At 40.9% G+C, this 21,073-nt stretch overlaps 1 protein-coding gene across 1 annotated transcript; it reads left to right on the forward strand.

Annotated features, from left to right (window-relative positions):
• Positions 1-1,799: 1,799 nt before the first annotated feature.
• On the forward strand, positions 1,800-21,030 carry MYCFIDRAFT_177236 (uncharacterized protein; the record flags this gene model as incomplete). Its single annotated transcript, XM_007931077.1, has 12 exons — positions 1,800-1,804; positions 9,753-9,798; positions 19,434-19,507; positions 19,541-19,625; positions 19,659-20,025; positions 20,054-20,205; positions 20,232-20,288; positions 20,321-20,352; positions 20,384-20,585; positions 20,618-20,808; positions 20,841-20,895; positions 20,920-21,030. 12 exons carry the CDS (start codon positions 1,800-1,802, stop codon positions 21,028-21,030), a joined length of 1,377 nt encoding a protein of 458 aa, XP_007929268.1.
• Between the last annotated feature and the right edge of the window lie 43 nt (positions 21,031-21,073).

Below are 21,073 nucleotides of genomic sequence, written 5' to 3' on the forward strand. Positions count from 1 at the left end.
CATTAATTAAAGACCGATAGCCGCGCTTAATAATAGCATTCGACTAGAGATAGTATAGGGAGATGCGAACGTTCTTCGCCCCGTACGAAACAAGTAGCGCTTAAACCTCCTTAGCTATATTGTTCGTAGCGTTATCTAAGATAACCTCGTAAGGTGTTCCCTAGCGGTAAAACAGATCCTTAAATAGGAAGGTAGCTATATTACGGGCATTAATAGCACCGCAACCTTTATAGAAATAATAGGCCTCCGGCTATCGAGAAAGACCCTCTCGAATAATATATAGGCTATTATTGCGGCTAAGATAGACCCTATTGCTATACTACCGCTCCCTAACTAACTAGGTAGCAGGGATACGTAGCTCTCCTAGACGCCGGTAGCTGTTCCTAAAGTTGCACTTAGGATGGCTCTTATAGTAGCGGGAGACATTAGCCTATACGCCGTCCTACTAGTAGCGTCGACGAAGGACATCGAAGGTGCCCTCCGCCGCCCGGTAGCCGAGCTTATCGTAAACGGAGCGAAGGATTTCTTGTCGGGCTGCTAGATCGTTAATAATACGCTAGAGCGGTGCATTAATTATAGCCTATCGCTAAAGGATACGATCTTTAACAAGGAACCTCCGGGAATAGCGAATAATACGACGGTATTAACTCCTTAATAGACTAGGAGCTCTCTTCGTATAGGTAAGGAAGTAGGCGATATTATAGGAGTCGTCGGAGTAGACCCTATTAAGGATATTATCCCTGCCTAGTTTGCCCGCCTTAGCATCGTCCTAGTCCTCGCCGTTAGTAGTAGGGTCCTCGTTAGGCTAGTTACTAGGTTAGTCGTCGGTAGTAGACCTAGTAATTACCGGCATAGCGTTAATATAGAAGGCAGTAAAGAAGGTGCGGTTAATAACCGCATCGACATCCTCTTCTTCTATTATCTCGGCGATGTCTTCTTCTATAGCAGGCCTTCTAGAAAGGCTATCCGGTCTAGTATGCTTCTTACTAGGAATATAGAAGACGTCGAAATCAAACAAATGGATCTAGGCAACCTACCGAGCTATCGTAGAGTTAGGCAGGTCGGAGGCTATACGGTTAAGTTAATAGACTAGCGTCTAAGCGTCGACTTCTAGGCGAAAGAATACTCTAAAAAGCTAGGGTCGGAACTTCTTAAGAGCCTTATAGACACTAAGGCACTCTCGCTTGCTAGTATCGTATCGGGCCTCGATAGGTTTCTATAGACTAGACTCGTACCGGATAGGGTAACGTAAGGAGGGCTCCTTACGATTATACTATATTAGTATCTCGCCGTAGCCTTCCCCGCTCGAGTCGATAGTAACAATTAGTAGACCTGCGTCTTCCGAGTAGTTAATAGAGGTAAGCGTAGGCGCGCTAACAAGCGCCTTAGTAATCTTATCCTTAGCGGCTTAGTAAACGGAGGTCCATTTAAACTCTATATCCTTCTTAAGCAAGGCGTATAGAGGCTTGTATACTAACGCAAAGTTTTCGACCTAGATGCGGAAGTAGGAGACTACTCTAAGCTAGATCCGGATATCTTTCTAATAGGTAGGGTCGGGCTAGGACACAATCTTTAGGACCCGTACATTGTTAGGATAGCGGCCGTTCTTATTAGTTATAAACCCGACAATGTTTATTCGTTTATATAGGAGCTAGAGCTTCTCCCTATATACCGTTAGGTTAGCTCGCTCTAGGTCGCAGAGGATACTATCGAGGTTCTAAATGTATTCGAGAAAGAACCTACGGATGCTAGGCTCTACTTCTTTATTATCGTACCTAGTTTTAGGGCCCTTAATGCCGATGTCGTTAAGGAAAGGCATCGCTATATAGGAGATATAGGCCGCGAGGACTTAGTTTATAATGCGAACGAACTAGGCTACGGAGTTAGTTGCCCCTTATAGAAGGGTAGTTTGTCTGTATAGCCTAAGAGGTGTCTCGAAACTAGTAAGGTCGCGGCTATTAGGATAGAGAGGGATCTAGTCGTAGCCCGAGAAAACATTAACTAGTAAGGCTATAACATAGTTAGCAAAAGCTTCCGAGAACCTATTAGTCTCCGGAGGGAGGTTAGCATCTCTAATCGTAACTACGTTAAACTTTTGTATAGCGTTAATTAGACGGTACTTCTTTAGTTCCCTAGGAGCTGTCTTCTTCTAAACTAGGAAGTATAGGTTGCGATACGAGGCATAGGAAGGCTCTAAGGTACTAGCCTTTACACGCTGCCGTATTATGTCCTTAACTATACCTCTTAGGCTTAGGTTTAGCTTAAACCCTAGGTAAGCCTAAGGCTTATACTCGATCGTTCGGATCCTCTATAGAGGGGCAACCTCCGGGTTAATCCTGCCTAGATACGTAAAGTTATATACTAATACGGCTTCGCGGTTATACAGAAGCTCGTATAGCAAATCTAGTTCAAGATCCGAAAGCTCGATGCTAGGTTTGATATTCGCTAGTCTCTCCGGCGTTAGCCTCGATCCCCTAGGAATAGCGGAGAACTTTTTAGTAATATACCTCTAGTCGTATAGACTATCCCTAGGTGTTAATATCGCTTTGCGGTTAAGGCACTTTTGTCGCTAGTTAGGATTTCCGCTAGGATTGGACCTATCGGTTATATATACGCTGCCCTTTACGGGCTTAATCTTATTAGCTACCCTCTTATATAGGGTATATATACTAACCGCTCGTAATACCCGAGCCCTCTCTCTTTAACGTTAGGCCCGGAGATTGGCGTAATAGAACAGCGCGTAAACTTTATTAGAAGTCTCCTTAAGTCGGTAGGTATATAGCTAGTAATCCTGATTTATAATTCCGGCGAAAACGTTAGATTCCTAATAACACCCCCGGGGTAGCATTAGCTCGGCGCTCTAATTAGTTAGTTCGGATTCGGGCTTAGGTAGATCCGCTTCCGGCGGCGATGCCTACGATAGCATTATTACCGAGATTCGTATACTAGGTTATCGTTGCCGTATTGTTATACTCGCTATCGCTTCGAGCATTCGCCTCCTTAGTATAGAGCCTAGAAACTTACCTTAACGTACGGAGCGGCGTACCTCTAGATATAACCTATTTAAGCTATACTAACTTATAGCGTAGATTGCCGGTCTTATAACCGCGCTATACCGTTTCCCGAAGAGCGCTTAGAAGTAGCAAGGATATCCTCGTAGGACTTGTAGCTAGTGTTTCCGACATAACTAGTAAACACGACTCGGTTACCCTTCTAGTTAGCGATAGTTCCTTCCTAGGAGCTATCGTCGCAGTTGCGCTAGATACCCCGGGTTATACGAGACTATAGTCGACCTAGAATAATTAGCGTGTTCGGGTTAGCGGCAATCTAGAAGGTAAAGGAAAAGTATATGCCGAAAGCGTCTACTATAATATTGTAGTAGGCACCTACTAGCGCAACCTCCCTATTTACTCTCTATATACTAAGGGAAATATCTCTATTTATTAGCAGTCGGAGCTGTTTAGCCTAGCGCTTACTTATAATAAGTGACTCTAAACCATTATTAAGTATTGCTAGCAACTGCTAACTATAGCTTCCGATAGTAACTTAAATGTAGATAGCGGGAACGACGGCGAAGGAACGGGTAACTACGGAAAGGTCTACATTATTAGGGATAGAGTAAAGTTCCTTAGGTCGAGGAGGTCCTACTCGACCGATTTGTTAGCTAGTAAATCGGACAGCCTTAATAGAAACTAAAACCGAAGCAGAGTCGGCATTATTATTATCCCCTCGGCCTATCTCCTTAATCCCCTCTTCGTTAGTATTATCGATAGTCTCCTAGCTCTCGTAGGTTACTAATTCGCCTTCTACTAACTCCTAGGCCCCTAAAAATTCAGGAAGGAACTATAGGGAAGAGACGTCGATATAGTCCTCTCGCCCCTATTTACGTTAGAGGGCTATAAGGTCTTTTATAAAGGTAGTATCGTTAGGAATCCGGCTCTAGAACAGGTTAGTAGGCAAACTGTATACTAGAAGCTCCCCTATAGACACGTTAGACTTAAGGTCTAGGAACTATAAAGCCTAGAAGAGAGTATTTGCCTTTGTATCGTAAGAGTTAGTAGGCCCGGCACTATACTTCTTTATATACCTATTAAAGCGAAAGCTCTTTAGGTCGGCTAACTTTCGTTTGTAGGCCGGCGGGTTAGCTAGGCCTAGGGTACTACTAAGGTCGGTAGTAGCATCCTCTATATCGATATCTAGAGTTTCTAGTACCTCCGGAGTAGCTATACTAGCTCGGGTTGCACGGTCTTTAGCTATCTAGAGTGTCTTAGTCTTAGCGACTAATTCTCGCTGTTTCTTAGCCTTGTTAGCTACCTGCTTCTTAAGTATCCTAGTGGGGGCTGCCGCACTAGGGCGGGTAGGGTTCTACGGGCTCTTACCCTTGCCCTAGGACTAGGTTTAGGACGACTAAGTTTAGGACCTTATAGTAGCGTAGACATCTACACTATTCTTAGTAACCGCGTAAATATTAGTAACTGCGTCCGGGTCCTAAGACACAAAGTTGACTTTAATAGGCTTAGTAGTACTATTACTGCTCCGCTCCTTAACCTGTTTTGCCCTAACCTTCTAAGTTTCTCGTTTAGCAATAGCGGCGAGGGTACTATTCCTAGTATCCTTAAACTCGATCTTGCTACTATACTTCTTCTCTAGAAGACTCCTAAGTTGAGGCAGCTTCGGAGCTCTACGATCCTACTCGAAGTTAATCTTGTCGCTAGTATCGGTATAGTAGAACCGACTATTTACTTATATAACGAGCTTCCTCTTAAGAAGCTCTTTCTAGATAGGGCAGTCTAATTAAATATATTTAAAACCGCCGCATATCTAGCACTTGCTATCTAAGTTAGAATGGATCTTTCGTATAGCGTAGACGTTAACTAAAGGGGCCTCCGGGTAGTTAGGATCGGAAATCTAGTAGACCGGTAGCATATCCTTTAGTATGCTAGTATTAATAACCTCCCTAACTCGCTATAGTGCTTTCGTATTAAGGTTGAGCTAGGCTAGGGACTTAGCCAAGTCCGTAACGTCTCAAGAGTGCTTAGTAATAGTAGGAGTTACGGTCTTAGGACCGCTCTACGACTTAGGAAGGAACTTAGGTCCTCTGCTTCCCGAGGCGTCGCTCTTTACCTAGGCTAGGTTATTCCGGTCCTCGCCGTAAATAAACTTCTTTGCGTTAGCGGAGCTATTAATGTCGTCCTTAATAGCCTCTAGGACCTCTTTATACTTCCTAAAGGTCTCGGGATTAGCTTCGCTAAGCTTATAGCGACGGAAGATACGCTTAGCCGTAGACTACGGCAACCCTTTAAGGAGTAGCCTCGTTCTCTAAGAATTCTCGAGGTCCTGCTAGTTAATGCCGTCCGCTAACTTAATAAACTCGCGGACGTACTCCTTTAGGTCGTTATCTTCGGTACGCCTCTCTATATAGAGGTTCTTAAGCTACGTACGACTACCTTTAATACGACGGCTATCGCGATTCCGATACTCCCTTATAAAGGCCTACTTAAAGACCTCCTAGTCGGCATTAGACTTGTCGTCCTTTTCTAGGTAGCTAACTAGGGTTCTAAGGGTTCGGTAAAGCTTAGTAATAGTAGTCCTCGTAAGGGACCGGACCTTGTACTAGTCCGACTCCTCTTCGAGTCCGTACTCGGTTAAGTTATCCTTAAAGCGTTCTACGTACGCCGTAGCGTTCTACCCTTCGAACAAAGGGTTCCTACTACTTCCCGGCTCTAGCGGGCGACGCCTGTTCTAACGGAGAAGGTTAGTTTGCCCTTAAATTATCTTTATAACGATATTATAGAGAGCCTCGGGCGTAGAAGGCTCGATAGCCCCTAGTTCGATAGCGCTTATAATAACTAGTCGTCGCCTGATTTCTTCGTTAATAGGGTCCGGTAGGTTATTAGATTCCGAAGATTCCGCTAATTCGTAATGCTCGCTTTCGCTAGAGCTTATTCGATTGTTATAAAGTAGTTAAAATGAAATGCTATAGGAAAGTGTTTTTAGTATATGTTATAGGTTTGGTTCGATATTGCTATACGAGAAAATAGTGTACTAGGCTGTTTTCTTCTAATATTACCCCTAGGGTAGCATTAGAGTTTAGCCTCCTAGGGGTCGCCTAGATACCCCTAGGAGCTTTAATTTAGTAAATTTAGATAAAAGCCGCTCGGAGGAAGGAACTGCAATCTCTATTTACACCTGGATCCTAGAAACTAGCTACTTTACTAACTATCGTTATCTCCTTTAGCTAGATAGGGGGCGGGGACCTTCTTTTCCTAGTAGAAGGCTAAGCACTATCCGAACGAGGTAGCGAATCCCGAAACAATCTACCCGGTTAATAGGGGAACTGTCTAGGCATCCGACCTATAATCTAGAAATTGCTATCGTATAGATAGTCTTAGCAAACTAAGCAAGGCCGATAGGTAATTAGTCTATCTCCTCCTTAGGCGGGGCTCATCTCGAGCAAGCGGTACTAAATAGGTCTTCGACCCGGAGCCGAGTCCTTAGAAGCTAGCTATAGTTATAGACTAGGCCCTAAGCTGTAACAGTCCTAAGGGTTTGTAGCTTTTCGGGGTTAAAGCGATGCCCTCGTTAAGAGGTTTCTCTGCTTGTCGTAACGGCCTCTTAAGATACTTCGGTATCGTCCGTATCGTAGGCTCTTATCGTGCCCTCGCTCCGGTTATAGCTATTCGTGCCTAGAGACTACCTTTAACATACCCGAACCTATTAGATATAAAGAGATAGCCCTACCTTTAGCTCTAATAAAGGACGGAAACCAAAACTACTACTACTACTAGCAGTAATAGTATAGGCTACCGAGGGTAACATAACCTATAGCAATATAGGCAGCTATATTTAGTATAATAGGATAACAAGACGGTTGCTTAGGCTAATAACTAGAGCCCTACAATATAGGCATTGTAGAAGTGTAACATAAACAATATACTATACGAGGTTAGTAATCTGTCTACTCTATAGAAGGAGGCCTCTTATATAGGCTCAAAACTGGCCTATAGGTATAGGGCCGGTTACTAGCTAATAATATATATAATACGTACCTCGTTTAATAGCGAGGGTGCTATTAAGTAACCTTGCAAATAGGAATAGTTAATCGTTTATAGATAAGCTATTACGTGCTTAGTAGAGGGACGCCTTTGCTACTAAACGTATTAATAAGCTTATAAGTAGGCGAACGACTCGATCTAGCAAAAGTAACTAGTCGATCGACGATAAGGGTTACCTAAAGTTTAAGGGCAGATACTATATCCCCGCTAAACAATCGATTAGATAAGAGCTTTTAAAGCAACACTATAATAGTAAGCTTGCTAGTTACTATAGTATAGAGAGGTCGTACGAGCTACTATCGCGTATATACTACTAGCTAAATAGTAAACGGTATATAAAAGAATACGTGCAGACCTACGCAGTATACTAGCGTATTAAGGCACTAAAGCACCTACTATTTAGCGAGTTGTCTTTACTCCCTATTCTAAAGAAGCTATTTATAGAGCTTATAATAGATTTTATTATAGGTCTTCCCCCTGCTAAGCGAAGAGGAAGCAGAGACGTCTTTAACGCTATACTAGTCGTTATAGACCGATTTACTAAGGGTGCTCGCTATATCCCCGCTCTGAAGGATTAGACGGCTATTAACCTAGCTAAGTCCCTATAGAATAACATCTTCTGTAGCTATTAGGGAACCCCTAAGGGGATAGTCTCCGATCGAGGCTCGACATTTATATTATATTATTAGAGTAAGATTTGCCTATAGCTAAGACTTTAGTATCGCCTGTCTATAGCATTCTACCTATAAACAGATAGTTAGACCGAGAGGCAGAATGCTACTCTATAGCAGTACCTACGTAGCTATATTAATAAGAACCCTAACGACTAGGTTAACCTCCTATAGCTTATAGAATTCGTATATAATAATAGTATATACTTATTAACTAAGGTCTTACCCTATATAGCTATAATAGGCTAGAACGCCGCTATACTATAAGACCCCCTATCGCTCGAGGCCGAGCGTAAAGAAAGGGAAGCGGGTTAACCTAAGACACTAGCGGGTTAACCTAAGACACTAGCGGGTTAACCTAAGACACTAGCGGCTATTAAGAGGGTTTAAAAGATGCGAGAAATTCACGCTAAGATAGCTAACAAACCAGCAAAGGCCTAGGCCTATTAGAAGGCTTATTATAACAAACACTATACGCTAATAACCTTTAAACAAGGCGATATAGTTATGCTTAGTACGAAGAACCTCTATATCCGCAAACACCTATCCCCTAATAGCAAAACAAGGCCTAAGCTCGTACGGAGATATATTAGCCTATTCCGCATGCGAGAAGTTAAAGGCTCCTCCGTATAGGCCTATTAGTTGTAGCTTCCCCCTTATTATACTATCTATAACACCTTCTACGTATCCCTTCTTAAACTATACTATTAGCGCGAAGGCGATAAAGCGCCTACTAAGTTAGAAGAAGTCTTAGCCGATAGTAAAGAGCTATAGTCTATAGAACGCATTCTAAAGCACCGGACTAGGTAAGGTAAGAAGGAATACCTATTAAGATAGCAAGGCTATTCGCCTAATTAGGACTTATAGGAAGCTAAAGGTTCCTTCGAGGATATAACTAAGTTGTTAGATAACTATTAGACTAGTATAAAGAACAAGAAGAAGGCTAAGGGCCTGTAATATCGCCTAGGAATAATGCTACCCCTAGGGTGCTATTAGCTAACTAATTAGAGGCCGGCAAACTAGGACAATAAGACTATACTACTATAGTAAACGGGTACTAAGTGTTAATAAGCGCGCTATAACGCGTTAACTATTTGCTACTCTTTTAGGAAACTACCTCTTTACTAGCGTACCCTATAAGACCCTTCTCTTAGCGCCCTCTCTTATTCTACCGAGATCTCGAGGCCTAGGCGGTCGGCGGGGATAGCGCGCGCGGATAGTAATAATAATAATAACGACGGCGCAGCCGGCGCGGCTATATTAGTAACAGTATTGCGAGGTGTGTTGCTAGTTAAGAAAGGAAACGAGGAAGGAATAAGGTAAAGTTAGCGCTAAGACGGCTAGCGCCGCGATTGCTAACATTACCTACTCGCCGCTATTATTAATATTACCTGCTATTGTCGCTACGCCTATAGACACAACCTTACCTATACCGCGAGCCGGAGCGCGCTATACCGGTTAAGTTAAAAGAATAGCTATATTAAAGGGCTAATTAAAACTTTAAGGCTAAGTTAAAACACTAAGAGCCGCTTCAAAGATTAAGCGACTAATAGACTAACTAAGGGCAAAAACTATAGAGCTAAGCTAGCCGGGGTCGATCTTGCGGATAATAGATTACTCCTCGATCTTTCCGATTCTTTAAGCGAGGCGAACCTTAACTATTACACTTATAATAGCCTTTACCTATAGAAACTAGACGAACTGTGTTTTTTAAAAAGATAAGATAAGATTAACAATTAAAGGCTACTAAACCTAACTAATTAGGGCTAGTGAAACTACGATAGTAAATAATAGTCCTTATAACAACTAGGAAGTGTTATAGACCGCGGGCGCGTTCTAAGAGTAGCAGCGCAGAGGTTATCTACGTTCGAAAATTTTCGGCTTAGCGTTGCTTAAAAAAAGCCGGCAGTAAGTACCTCCCTAACCTAGGCTACCCCGGATTTCCTAGGTACGGTGTATACTCTATATACGAACTTAAATTCCAACCCGGTATCTAATTATTTGAATTAGTTTGCTGTTTAACGAGTGTCCTTGTACACTTTATTAAGGGCCTGAAATTTTCGGGAGCAGGGGTGTCCGGCTACTATATAGCGTTGTAATCCTCCGGCGGCAGACTATTTGATACTTTAGACCTCGCTATAATAATAGCACAGTTTAAGGTGTTAAATTAAATATTTTACGATCCCTTTTTTTTACTTTTTAGGAAAGGGGTTTTTTTTCGAAGTCTATATATATATATATATATAAGATAGTATATATAGTAGAGAGTATATATAAACGTATATATAGAAAGTAAATATACTAGTTATAGGTATATATAATATATTTATAATGCTAGTATATAATATATTATAAGAGTATTAGGATAGATTAGGCTAATATTAGTAGAAACTATACCGTTATTACCGGACAACTTAGTCCGTTATGTAACCTAGATATATTCGAAAATTAAAGAAATATATACGTTTACTTAAATTATAGAATTAGAGCCGCGCGAGTTAGTATAATAGTCTAGCAACCTGTTAAGTTACTTAGATAGGAACTCGATAATAGAATTTCCTCTTAGTAGTTATAGTCTATTCTAAACGCCGTCTAAGTACAAAACTATATATAGTAGATTAATATATAAAGTACTCCTCCTCCCCGAAAGTTAAAACCTAACTCCGATATAGTAGTACTACTACCTTCTATCCTAGACGCCGTCTAAGCATAAAACTATATATAGTAGATTAATATATAAAGTACTCCTCCTCCTCGAAACTAACTCGTAGACTTAGCGAAAATTATATATCTAGTATAAAAAAAAAGTCGATATACCTACTAGACGCCCTAGAGCCTTACTATCGCCCCCCCGATTAGGCTAATACTTAGTACCCTATAGGCTATTATATTAGGGCGCCTCTAGACTAGATAGCTATAGAATACGGAGTATCCTATATATATCTCGATAAATACTAATCCGATTTCAATAAAAATTATACCGTTAGAACCGCGCGGGTCGGTTCTATAGAACGTGAAATTTTTATATAAATCGACGACCTTCGAATTTAGTATTAGTAGGTATTAGCTAGTATTAGCTCTAACTTAATTCTTAACTATTAATAATTCCATTTCTCCCGGCTATACTACTTAATATAGTCCCCGCTATATAAAGGCATATATCTTAAAGGAGTTATAAGATCGATAGGGGTTAAGAGGTCGTAGGTTCGAGTCCTATACTAGCTATTTTTTTTATTTATACGTAATTAATAGGAAATGTACTTAAATCTTTAATTAAATATTACTACTACGCAATTAATAGGAAATGTACTTAAATGTTTAATTAAATATTACTACTATTAAGCTAATACCTTTATACGCAATTAATAGGAAATGTACTTAAATCTTTAATTAAATATTACTACTATTAAGCTAAGACCTTTATACGCAATTAATAGGAAATGTACTTAAATCTTTAATTAAATATTACTACTATCAAGCTAATACCTTTATACGCAATTAATAGGAAATGTACTTAAATCTTTAATTAAATATTACTACTATTAAGCTAATACCTTTATACGCAATTAATAGGAAATGTACTTGAATCTTTAATTAAATATTACTACTATTAAGCTAATACCCTAGCTAATAAGCTAAGAAATCCGGGGTAAGTTAAATTCCGCTTCAATCTTTGTCTCGATTAACGTTCTACGCTAAAATCCGGGGTAAGTCAAATTTCCCTTTAATCTTTGATTGTATATTACTTCTGCGAAATTTCTTAGCTAATTATTTCGTAGGTAGTTAAGTGTTTAATTTAGCGTAGGCTAAGTAGCTTATTAGATTCGCTAAGTTAGTAGCGGAGGTCGAGATCGGAATATAGAAAGGCTACGAGGGCGCGGCCTTTAGAAGGGAAGCGTATATTAGGGCTAAAGGGGCTATATGTAATTAGCATATAACTAGGCTAAGTAAAGCTAGGGTCTTAGTGCCTTAGGCAGGGCTTAGCGCTTAGTGTTAGGCTAACTAGCCTGCCTTCCTCCCTCTCCTCCTAGATCCTTATCGAATACTACCTATACCTACTACTACCCTATCTACCTGCTAATATAACCCTTCTTACAATCTCTAAGGCAGATAGAGGGAACCGCTCTTCTAAGAAGCCTCCTACTATAGTCCTCGCTATCTGCCTAAGTCTTTTTATTAGCGACTATACTATCGAAACACAACTACGTATTACGGATCTTATTAGTTAGAGTCCTTATATAATCTTAGAGCGACACTAAGACTAGTAGGCTAAGCTGTCGCTCTATCTTACTAGGAGCGATAGGAGCGGTCGAGAGCGACAGCGTCGCTTACGTCGCTTACGACTATAGACAAGATGTCTCCTTTGTATTTAGGAACGCCGGAATGCCCTTATAGCTCGAGGCGTTCAACTTATGTTACCTACTTACTAATTAGAATTACCTTTATACCAATTATTCTATCTCTGCCTCCCGCTTATATTAGCCTCTCTAAAGAAGCCTCGGCTTATACGTAATAAGAAGTTACCTAACGATCTGTCGCGAGTAACCGTAACACTTTAAACGTCCTTAGGATAAGTGCCTTATTACAAGTCGGAAGGGGAACTCCCGCCCCTAGCGAGACAGGCAGTACTCGACGTACTACCTCTAGTACTAGCAATGCACTAGGAACCTATACCGGAAACGATTCTCTTAAGATCGGAAAGCTAGACTTTTATTACGGCGACCGAGACAAGTTCGATACCTAGGTTAGCTAGATAGATATATATTTTATATTTAACTAGGTTTAAGACAACTTAAAGCCAGTCTTCGTAACGACGTTTATACGAGGTAGGGCTTAGTATTAGGTTAAACTATTTCTTAGGACCTATCTAGATAGCAACGGGACCGACAATTCGGATAGAATCTTCGCAAGCTACGAAAATCTTAAGCGTACGATAAAGAAGGTCTTTAGATCTTCTAACGAGGTTGCTACCGTAGTTAGGGTTATCTAATACTTAACTTAGAAGGGGTTATATGCCGATTACGCCGCTAAATTTTAGGAATACGCCTAACTTACGGATTAGGACGACGAAGCTCTTATAACAATATATCGGCGAGGTCTTAAGGATAACGTTAAAGACGAGCTTATACGCGACGGTAGAAAAATAGATAATATAGGAACATTAGTTAAGGTTACGATCGATCTCGACGATAGGCTCTACGAACGAGCTTTAGAACGACGCTACGATTCTAAGACTTCTAGAAAAGCTAGTTATACTCCTAGATACGATAATAGACGAAACTATAGTACCTACGATAAACAAAAGGGGAACAACTACTATAGTACGCAACTAATAGAGCTAGACGCTACCTAGAAGGGTCGAGCAATTAAAGGAAGAAAAGGCAAGAGTTCGCCTAAGAAAGCAGGAAGATTAACTTGCTATATATATAGCAAGGAAGGCTATATAGCACGGAACTGCCGTAGCAAGAACATAGTGCGACGCGAACAGTTCAATATAATATAACGAAAGGACTCGGGTAGAGAAGGCTACCGAATAATAGTAGAGCTATACTCTATTAATAACGCGCCGAGAACCTACGTAGAGGTCGTAAAGAAAGAGCTACGACAAATCTATATAATAGCACGACGATAAGAACCCGTATATAGAACCCTTTACTAGAGATTCTATTACGACGACTAATACCAAATTTATTATTCTACTAAAGTAGAAGCAGGATTCTTCCCTTAGATTAGGCGACTCGTACGAGAAGATGCGAAATCTTAGTTAGAAGAAGAAACGATTAATAAATCTTGCTTAGATACCGACGATAAAGAAAACCGAGATCCGGAAGCTTTATTCCCTCCCGGGGAGGAGTTAGGAGCTATCCTAGAAGTACCGGAGTCCTCTTAGTAAGAGGAGGAATAGCAAGAAGATTTAGAAGGAAGTCTAGATACCGAGGAAGAAACTACGAATAAAGAAAGTAAAGACGAATTCGGGATTAACGACGATACGATCCTTACGTTTATAATAGATACACCTATAGCAGCGCGAACAATCGCCTTATATCTAGTATACAAATACGAGGAAATGTTTCTAAAGGTTAACGGATAACAGAAGGTAGATCCTATCCAATTTAATTATTTCTAGATAAGCTTACGGGCAAAATTCTAGAATTACCCCCGGATACCTATAGACTATACGTACTATAACTTTATTACGGAGCGAGTACCGATAGGAAGTATAATTACGCCCTACGGATACGTCCTACCCGACGAAAGGACGATTATTACTTAAGATATACGTTAGACGATCTAGCGATTAAATTAGCAATACCGAAAGGCTATAGTAGCGTAGGGACGGGATATATATAACGATACCCTCGAGGAAAAATTATATACCGAAGAAGCACGAACGGTAGGACTACGGATCCGTAACTAGTTAGAACAACGTTAGGCTACTAATTAGTCGGGAAACGGACCAACTCTCTAGATTAGAGCGTTCTAAGAGAGTTCTTTAATACCGAAAGCGCTCAAGCATTAATAGTAGTCTTCTATATAAAAGTTATCGTTAACGGGCATCCGACGAGTGTATTAATAGATTCCGGAGCGAGCGGGAACTTTACCTCCGAATTATTCGTTAAAAGCCGAGGGATCGTAACCCGAAGTAGAAGAGAAGGAGCGTATAAACTTATAGTAGTAGATAGGTTACCGCTACCTAGTATAGAACGAGAAACGATACCGTTACTACTAGCTATCTAATAGTATTACGAGGAGATTGTCTTAGATATTACTAATATAGCTAGTTATAATATTATATTAGGTATACCTTAGTTAAGAAAGTATAACCTAGTCGTAGACTAGAGAAGAGGAGTACTTATATTTAAGGAATGCGACTATATAATCGGCATTTAACCTATATAGCGGCAGCGTTCGCAGGCAGATAAGATTAATAAACGCAGAGCGACTCGTAAGACGTTTACGTCGATAGGAATTACGGAGAACCGTATTCAACCCGGATCGATACTACCGTTAGGTTAGGAGGGTTATAATAATAATTACGGGAAGGATAGAAGTTATACGCTATCGAAGAATAAAACTAGAATCTCGGACCTAGACATTCCTAAAGAGTATAGTAAGTAGAAGCGACTCTTTAAAAAGGAGAGAGGCAAGGTAGCCTTACCTAAATACTAACTATAGGATTATAAGATATACTTATAGCCTAGGAAAGAGCCTCTATAGGGACCCTTATACGCAATGTCTAAGAAAGAGCTTAAAACCCTAGACAAGTAGCTAAAAGAGAAATTAGAGAAAGGCTAGATATAGAAGTCGATATCCTCGGTAGCCTTACTAGTAATGTTCGTTCCGAAAGGCGGATTAGACGAAGGACGGCTAGTAGTCGATTTTAGACGACTTAACGATATTACAATTAAGAATCGGTACCTACTACCGAACATCGAAGAAATGCAAGACCGATTAACTAGATTAGACTAGTATACGAAGATTGACCTACGCGATGCGTTTTACGCAATACGTATAGCAGCTAGATACGAATAGATAACAGCATTCCGAACAAGACACAGGCTTTACGAATTCTTAGTTATGCCTATAGGACTTATAAATGCCCTAGCGTTATATTAAGACCTTGTAAACGAAGTCCTCCGAGACCTTCTAGATATATACGTTATCGCATATATAGACGATATCTTAGTCTATACTAAGGGAGCTCTCGCGGACTATATACGAATAGTGTAGGACGTCTTTGAACGATTTACTTAAGTAGGATTTAAGACTACACCTAAGAAATGCGAATTCTATAAGAAGGAAGTTAAGTTCCTAGGATTTATTATTAGCACTATAGGAATTAGGATCGATCTAGAAAAAACCAAGTTAATATAGGAATAGCTAACGCCTATATGCGTTAAAGACGTACAATTATTCCTAGGATTAGCTAACTATAACAGAAAATTCATCGAGGGCTACTCTAAGATAGCGGCACCCCTTACGGAGCTTATAAAGAAAGACAAGAAATAGAACTAGAGCACGAAGGAAGACGAAGCGTTTAGGTAGCTAAAGAAGCAATGCGTTTCTACGCTAACGCTACGATTATTCGATAGGAATAAGGCGGTCTAGATAGAAACAGACGCGTCGGATAGGGCTATAGGAGCATGCCTTATATAGGAGTATAACGGGAAACGATATCCGGTAGCCTATTACTCGAGAAAGATATTACCCGCGGAACAGAACTACGATATCTATAATAAGGAGCTACTTACAATAGTTGCATTACTATAATACTAGCGAGTATACGCGGAAGGAGTACTAAGTCTTACGATTCTTTCTAATTATAAGAATCTGACTTACTTTACTACGACTAAAGTACTAACCCGAAGACAGGCCCGCTAGTCGGAGCTACTAAGATAGTACAAGTTCGAAATCCGCTATACCCTAGGACGCGAGAACGGACGAGCCGACGCACTAAGCCGCCGTAGCGACTATATAGAGGGTTACGAACTAGTATAGCAGCAGATATTAAAAGCAAACTAAGACAGAAGCCTTAGTACTAATATAAAAGAATTCAACTATATTATACGAGTTCTTTAGGACATAGAAGAACAGTTCCTAATCGAATATAGGAAACACTAAGTACCTAAGGAACGAGTTACGGAGTATATACGACAACACTATAACGGACTAGAAATTGGACACCCTAGAGTTTCAAAAACAATAGAACTAGTTAAGCGAAGCTTCGGATTCCTATATATACGATAACGAGTTCTAGAATATATTAAGAAATATCTACAATGTTATCGTAATAAGGCTAATAGACACGCTAGATATAGATATATCCAATTTAGGACGCTACTAGATAAACTATAGGACGAAGTTATAATAGACTTTATTACGAAACTACCGAAGTCTAAGGATCCGGTTATAGGATATAGCTACGATATAATACTTATTATAGTCGATAGGCTTACGAAATATATATACTTTATTCCTACTAACGAAGCAAGTACGGTAGAGCAACTCGGATACCTCGTACTAGATAGACTTGTACGATACTACGGATTTCTAAAGACCTATATTACGGACAGAGACAAGCTCTTTACGTTAAACTACTAGAAGACGCTTATAGCGACACTTAGAATTAAGCACAAGCTATTAACGGCATACTATCTATAGACAGACGGCTAAACGGAAGTTAAGAATTAGGCCTTAGAGGTGTACTTACGGTACTACGTCAATTACGTACAAAATAATTAGGTATCGCTATTGCCTATAGTACAACTTGCACTAAACAACTAACAATCTAAGACTACGAAAGAGACACTATTCTTCGCTAATTTTAGGAATTATCTGTAGCTGTTCGGGGAATAGCATTTATAGCATCTATACGCGGATAAAGCGATAGCCGCTTTAGAAGACTTAAAGCAGGTATATAAAGAATTGCAAAGGGCAATTGCCGAGTCTTAAGAAAAGATTACGGGACTATATAATACTAAACGAAAAATAGTACCTTAGCTAAAAAAGGGGGATAAGGTCTACCTCCTAATAAAGAATCTAAAAACCCTAAGATCGACTAAGAAACTAGACTACGTTAAAGTCGGGCCATTTTTGATTAATAAGCCTAAAGGACTAGTTAATTACCGACTTAAACTACCGGACGATGCGAAAATCTACCTAGTATTCTATATCTCTATACTAGAACCTATAGACGCCGAAACACCGTACTAAGAAATATTTCACTTCTAACCTAAGGAAGAAAATAAGTTTAAAGTCGAGAAAATCCTAGACTAGCAAGGTTAGAAATACCTTATTAAATAGAAAGGATACCTACATTTAGAAAACACTTAGGAACTAAAAGAAAACCTATAGAACTGTTAGCAGATAATTAAAAAATATCAAAACCGGACAAAAAAGAAATAACTAGTATAGGAATTGAACCTACGACCTCTTAGACCCTATCGATTATAGCGCCTTAGAGTTCTTAACGACCTAGGGTAGTATAGCTCGAGGAGCGGGGACTCTAATAGCGTACCTAGTAACTATGTCTTTTATAGCTAAGAATTATACTACTAGACTAACTAGCTAGAAGATAAAATAGATAGGAAACATTAAAAATATATACCTTTAGGACACTAGACTCTCGGCACTCCTACTAGGGATTTTAGAGACGGGCTAGGATGTCCTATCTAGACGACTCTAGTTATAAGGCGATATCTATAATCGGTTATCTAGGGGAAACGGCTCGTTAGTAGGTAACGAGAATAATATCGGCTCTATAGGCGAAGAGCCTAGCTCTCTTTCGAGCTCCTCCGCCTATTAAATAGAGGCTTCCTCTGCCTTAAGAGCTTGTATCTCCCGATCCTCCTTTATACGCAGCGACTTATATAAGCGACGGACCTTTACGCGGTACTCGAAAAGCTTCCGCGTAAGGAGGTCCTCCTCCTCTTCGGCCGCTTCGAGATCTTTAGCTATCTTTAGGCGCGCCTTCCGGATTTTTTTATACTCTATACGAGTAACTTGTATATTATAGGACTAGCCGTATAGGGCGTACTTAGAGTAGCGACCGGAACGAAGATCGACTTTATAGGGTTTACCGGCCTATTCGCAATAAAAGTAGCGGATCGGTATTTCGAGGCAGTCGGCGAGGATATTATTTGCGATATTTTCCTTACGCTAGCGAGAAGACAAATCCTTAGATAACTTTAGTATAACAAAGAAGTTAGAATTAGAAAGTTCCGGAATAAGGGACTATTCCGCTTAAGGAGGGGGATAGTATTACGGATCTAATTAGTTAGAGTCCTTATATAATCTTAGAGCGACGCTAAGACTAGTAGGCTAAGCTGTCGCTCTATCTTACTAGGAGCGATAGGAGCGGTCGAGAGCGACAGCGTCGCTTACGTCGCTTACGACTACAGATAAGATGTCTCCTTTATATTTAGGAACGCCGGAATACCCTTATAGCTCGAGGCGTTTAACTTATATTACCTACTTACTAATTGGAATTACCTTTATACCAATTATTCTATCTCTACCTCCCGCTTATATTAGCCTCTCTAAAGAAGCCTCGGCTTGTACGTAATAAGAAGTTACCTAACGATCTGTCGCGAGTAACCGTAACACTACGAAGTAAGGCTTAACTATAATTACCTCCTAGCTCTACTTAATTCTAAAATAGCCTTACTAGGCTAACGATATAATAACTAATACTCGCTAAATCTCGCTACGATTTAGAGAGTAATAGAGTATAATCTTGTAACTTAATAGTCTTAAGATCTACGTTTCTATAAGATAATTCCGAGTCTAGGAGTAGTTGTATTTTTAAAGCTAGATCTTCCCGCTATTATTATAACATTAAGATAAAAGTAGAGTCGAGTAAGAGTATATTATAGCCGGTATGCTTAGCTCTTAAGATCGAGTCGGTAGTAGTTATAATTTCTAAGCTAGACCTCCCCGTAACTATTATAAAATCGAAATAAAAGTATCGAGTAAGGATAGCCTATAATTAGCTATAAAATCAGCCTCGTAATTAAACTACTATATAGGGCTAATAAAACGACAACTACTTACTACTAGGACGTGCTCTATTTTAGAGCGCTTTAGAACGTAGAACTAGGAGTCTTTACCTACAATAAAATCTACGCGGCTACGCCTACGTAAGATAAGCACGGTTAAGATTGCGAAGTCTTTACTTATATAAGACTTTCCTTTCTGCTTCAGTGAGGGAGAATCAGAAGAGGATCTGATTTCGAACCCGCGACTTTCGAGAAGGATGGATCAAATTAGAGCGAAGACTATGTGATGTATGTGAGTGAGCACAAGCAGGTTAAGCTTCAGCTTATATACTTCTCTTCAACTCTACAGATTGAAGCATCTCGAGGCATCTCATCATCCGATCGTAAAATTTTGCAAAGTTGTGAGAGCGGAGGTGTTTAAAAAGATGTGATAGAGTGGCCGTTGTGCAACCACACTCCTCTTTGTAGCACTTGGTCAACCAACGAAGCTGCTTCTGGCATATTGTACTGTAGTAGCTCCAACTCCTCGCGTTCGCATCCTTCGAACAGTTCTACCTGCGCAATGTGGTTCCGCGTCTTCCTCTTTCCTCTTCGCGCAGCCACACTTATTAGTCCCGCTTCCGTCGTTTGGCTACCAGACACGACAGTTCCAGATGCCATCTAGTTGTCAAAGAGGCTCTTACGCCAAGTTCATTTGCTTGAATTGTCGGAGGCGTACAATAAAATGCAGACTGCCAGAAAATGTGGGAGCGGGTATTGGCGAGCAGAACGACTCCCGGCACATTGTCTTGCCAAAGATGTGTTCTGAAGGGACTTGATTGTGTTGTAGACCACACGATCCTTGGACGACCGAGCAAACGACCGAGAATGTCAATGCACACCAACAGAAATGCAGGCAAGCACGAGGCGCCTTGGGATTCAGGTCGAGATCCAGACAACATATCTGACGATGGTTCTGGGGCCGTTGGTGAATACCTCCTGGTGAAGCCAAGGGCAAAAGATGATAGTCCTCCCATATCAGAAGGCCATTGTCGTCTGGCTCCTGCGGACGTGCCATGACAAGCGTGCCGTATCTCCTTTCAATGCTGCTACTGAGGGACAAGGACATCGCAATAGCGTTGCCGACAAGTCGAGATCGAGGCGTAAAGAACATCTCCAGTTTGCTGGATAGACAGCTGATTGATCGGCTCGACCAGTTGCTGGTCTGGCACAGGTTGCATTTTCCTGAGATCCCAAGACTTCCCAGCCTTCATGATAAATTACTGGCAAGCAATGAGATCGGCCCCGAGAACCTCTCGGAAATCCTTCTGCTCACGCTACTGTGCGCTCTTGCTCTTGATGTACGCGGACCCCATATGTCTGTCGAGGACGCTTTCTAGTGAAGCACGGTGAGAGCCGGACAGATGACCTAGAGCTTGTGCTGGCAAACTTCCTTGCTGCCGCCGACGGTCTGAAAATCCAGGGCGTACCTTACCTCCCACCTGCACGCCAAGTTGTGTGTGGAATCTTAGCCATTTGCAAAGATATCATGGAAGGTAATGCGGCTCGGATGCCTATGGGCCAGCACTGCTCGGGTCTTGAAAAGTGTGCATCGACTGCTTGCCAAATGGCAAAAGTGGTGTGCACTGGGCAAAGCAGCTCCTTCTCTGGAAATGTTCGTGGCCAGCACCAGTGCCAGTGCTGAAGCGATGGTAGCTGACAGACTTGACGACTTCTTCCCAGAAGACTTCTGCTTCGACTGGGACTTGTGGCTGCAACGGAACGAAGAGTGGACGTTCGTATAATCATCGCTGGTCTGCAAGGTAGACTTCAGAGCGTCGGGGCATGTCTCAAGCGTATTTTGGAAGGG

The sequence above is a fragment of the Pseudocercospora fijiensis genome, assembly GCF_000340215.1.
Source record: "Pseudocercospora fijiensis CIRAD86 unplaced genomic scaffold MYCFIscaffold_7, whole genome shotgun sequence".
In the NCBI taxonomy this organism is placed as follows: domain Eukaryota; kingdom Fungi; phylum Ascomycota; class Dothideomycetes; order Mycosphaerellales; family Mycosphaerellaceae; genus Pseudocercospora; species Pseudocercospora fijiensis.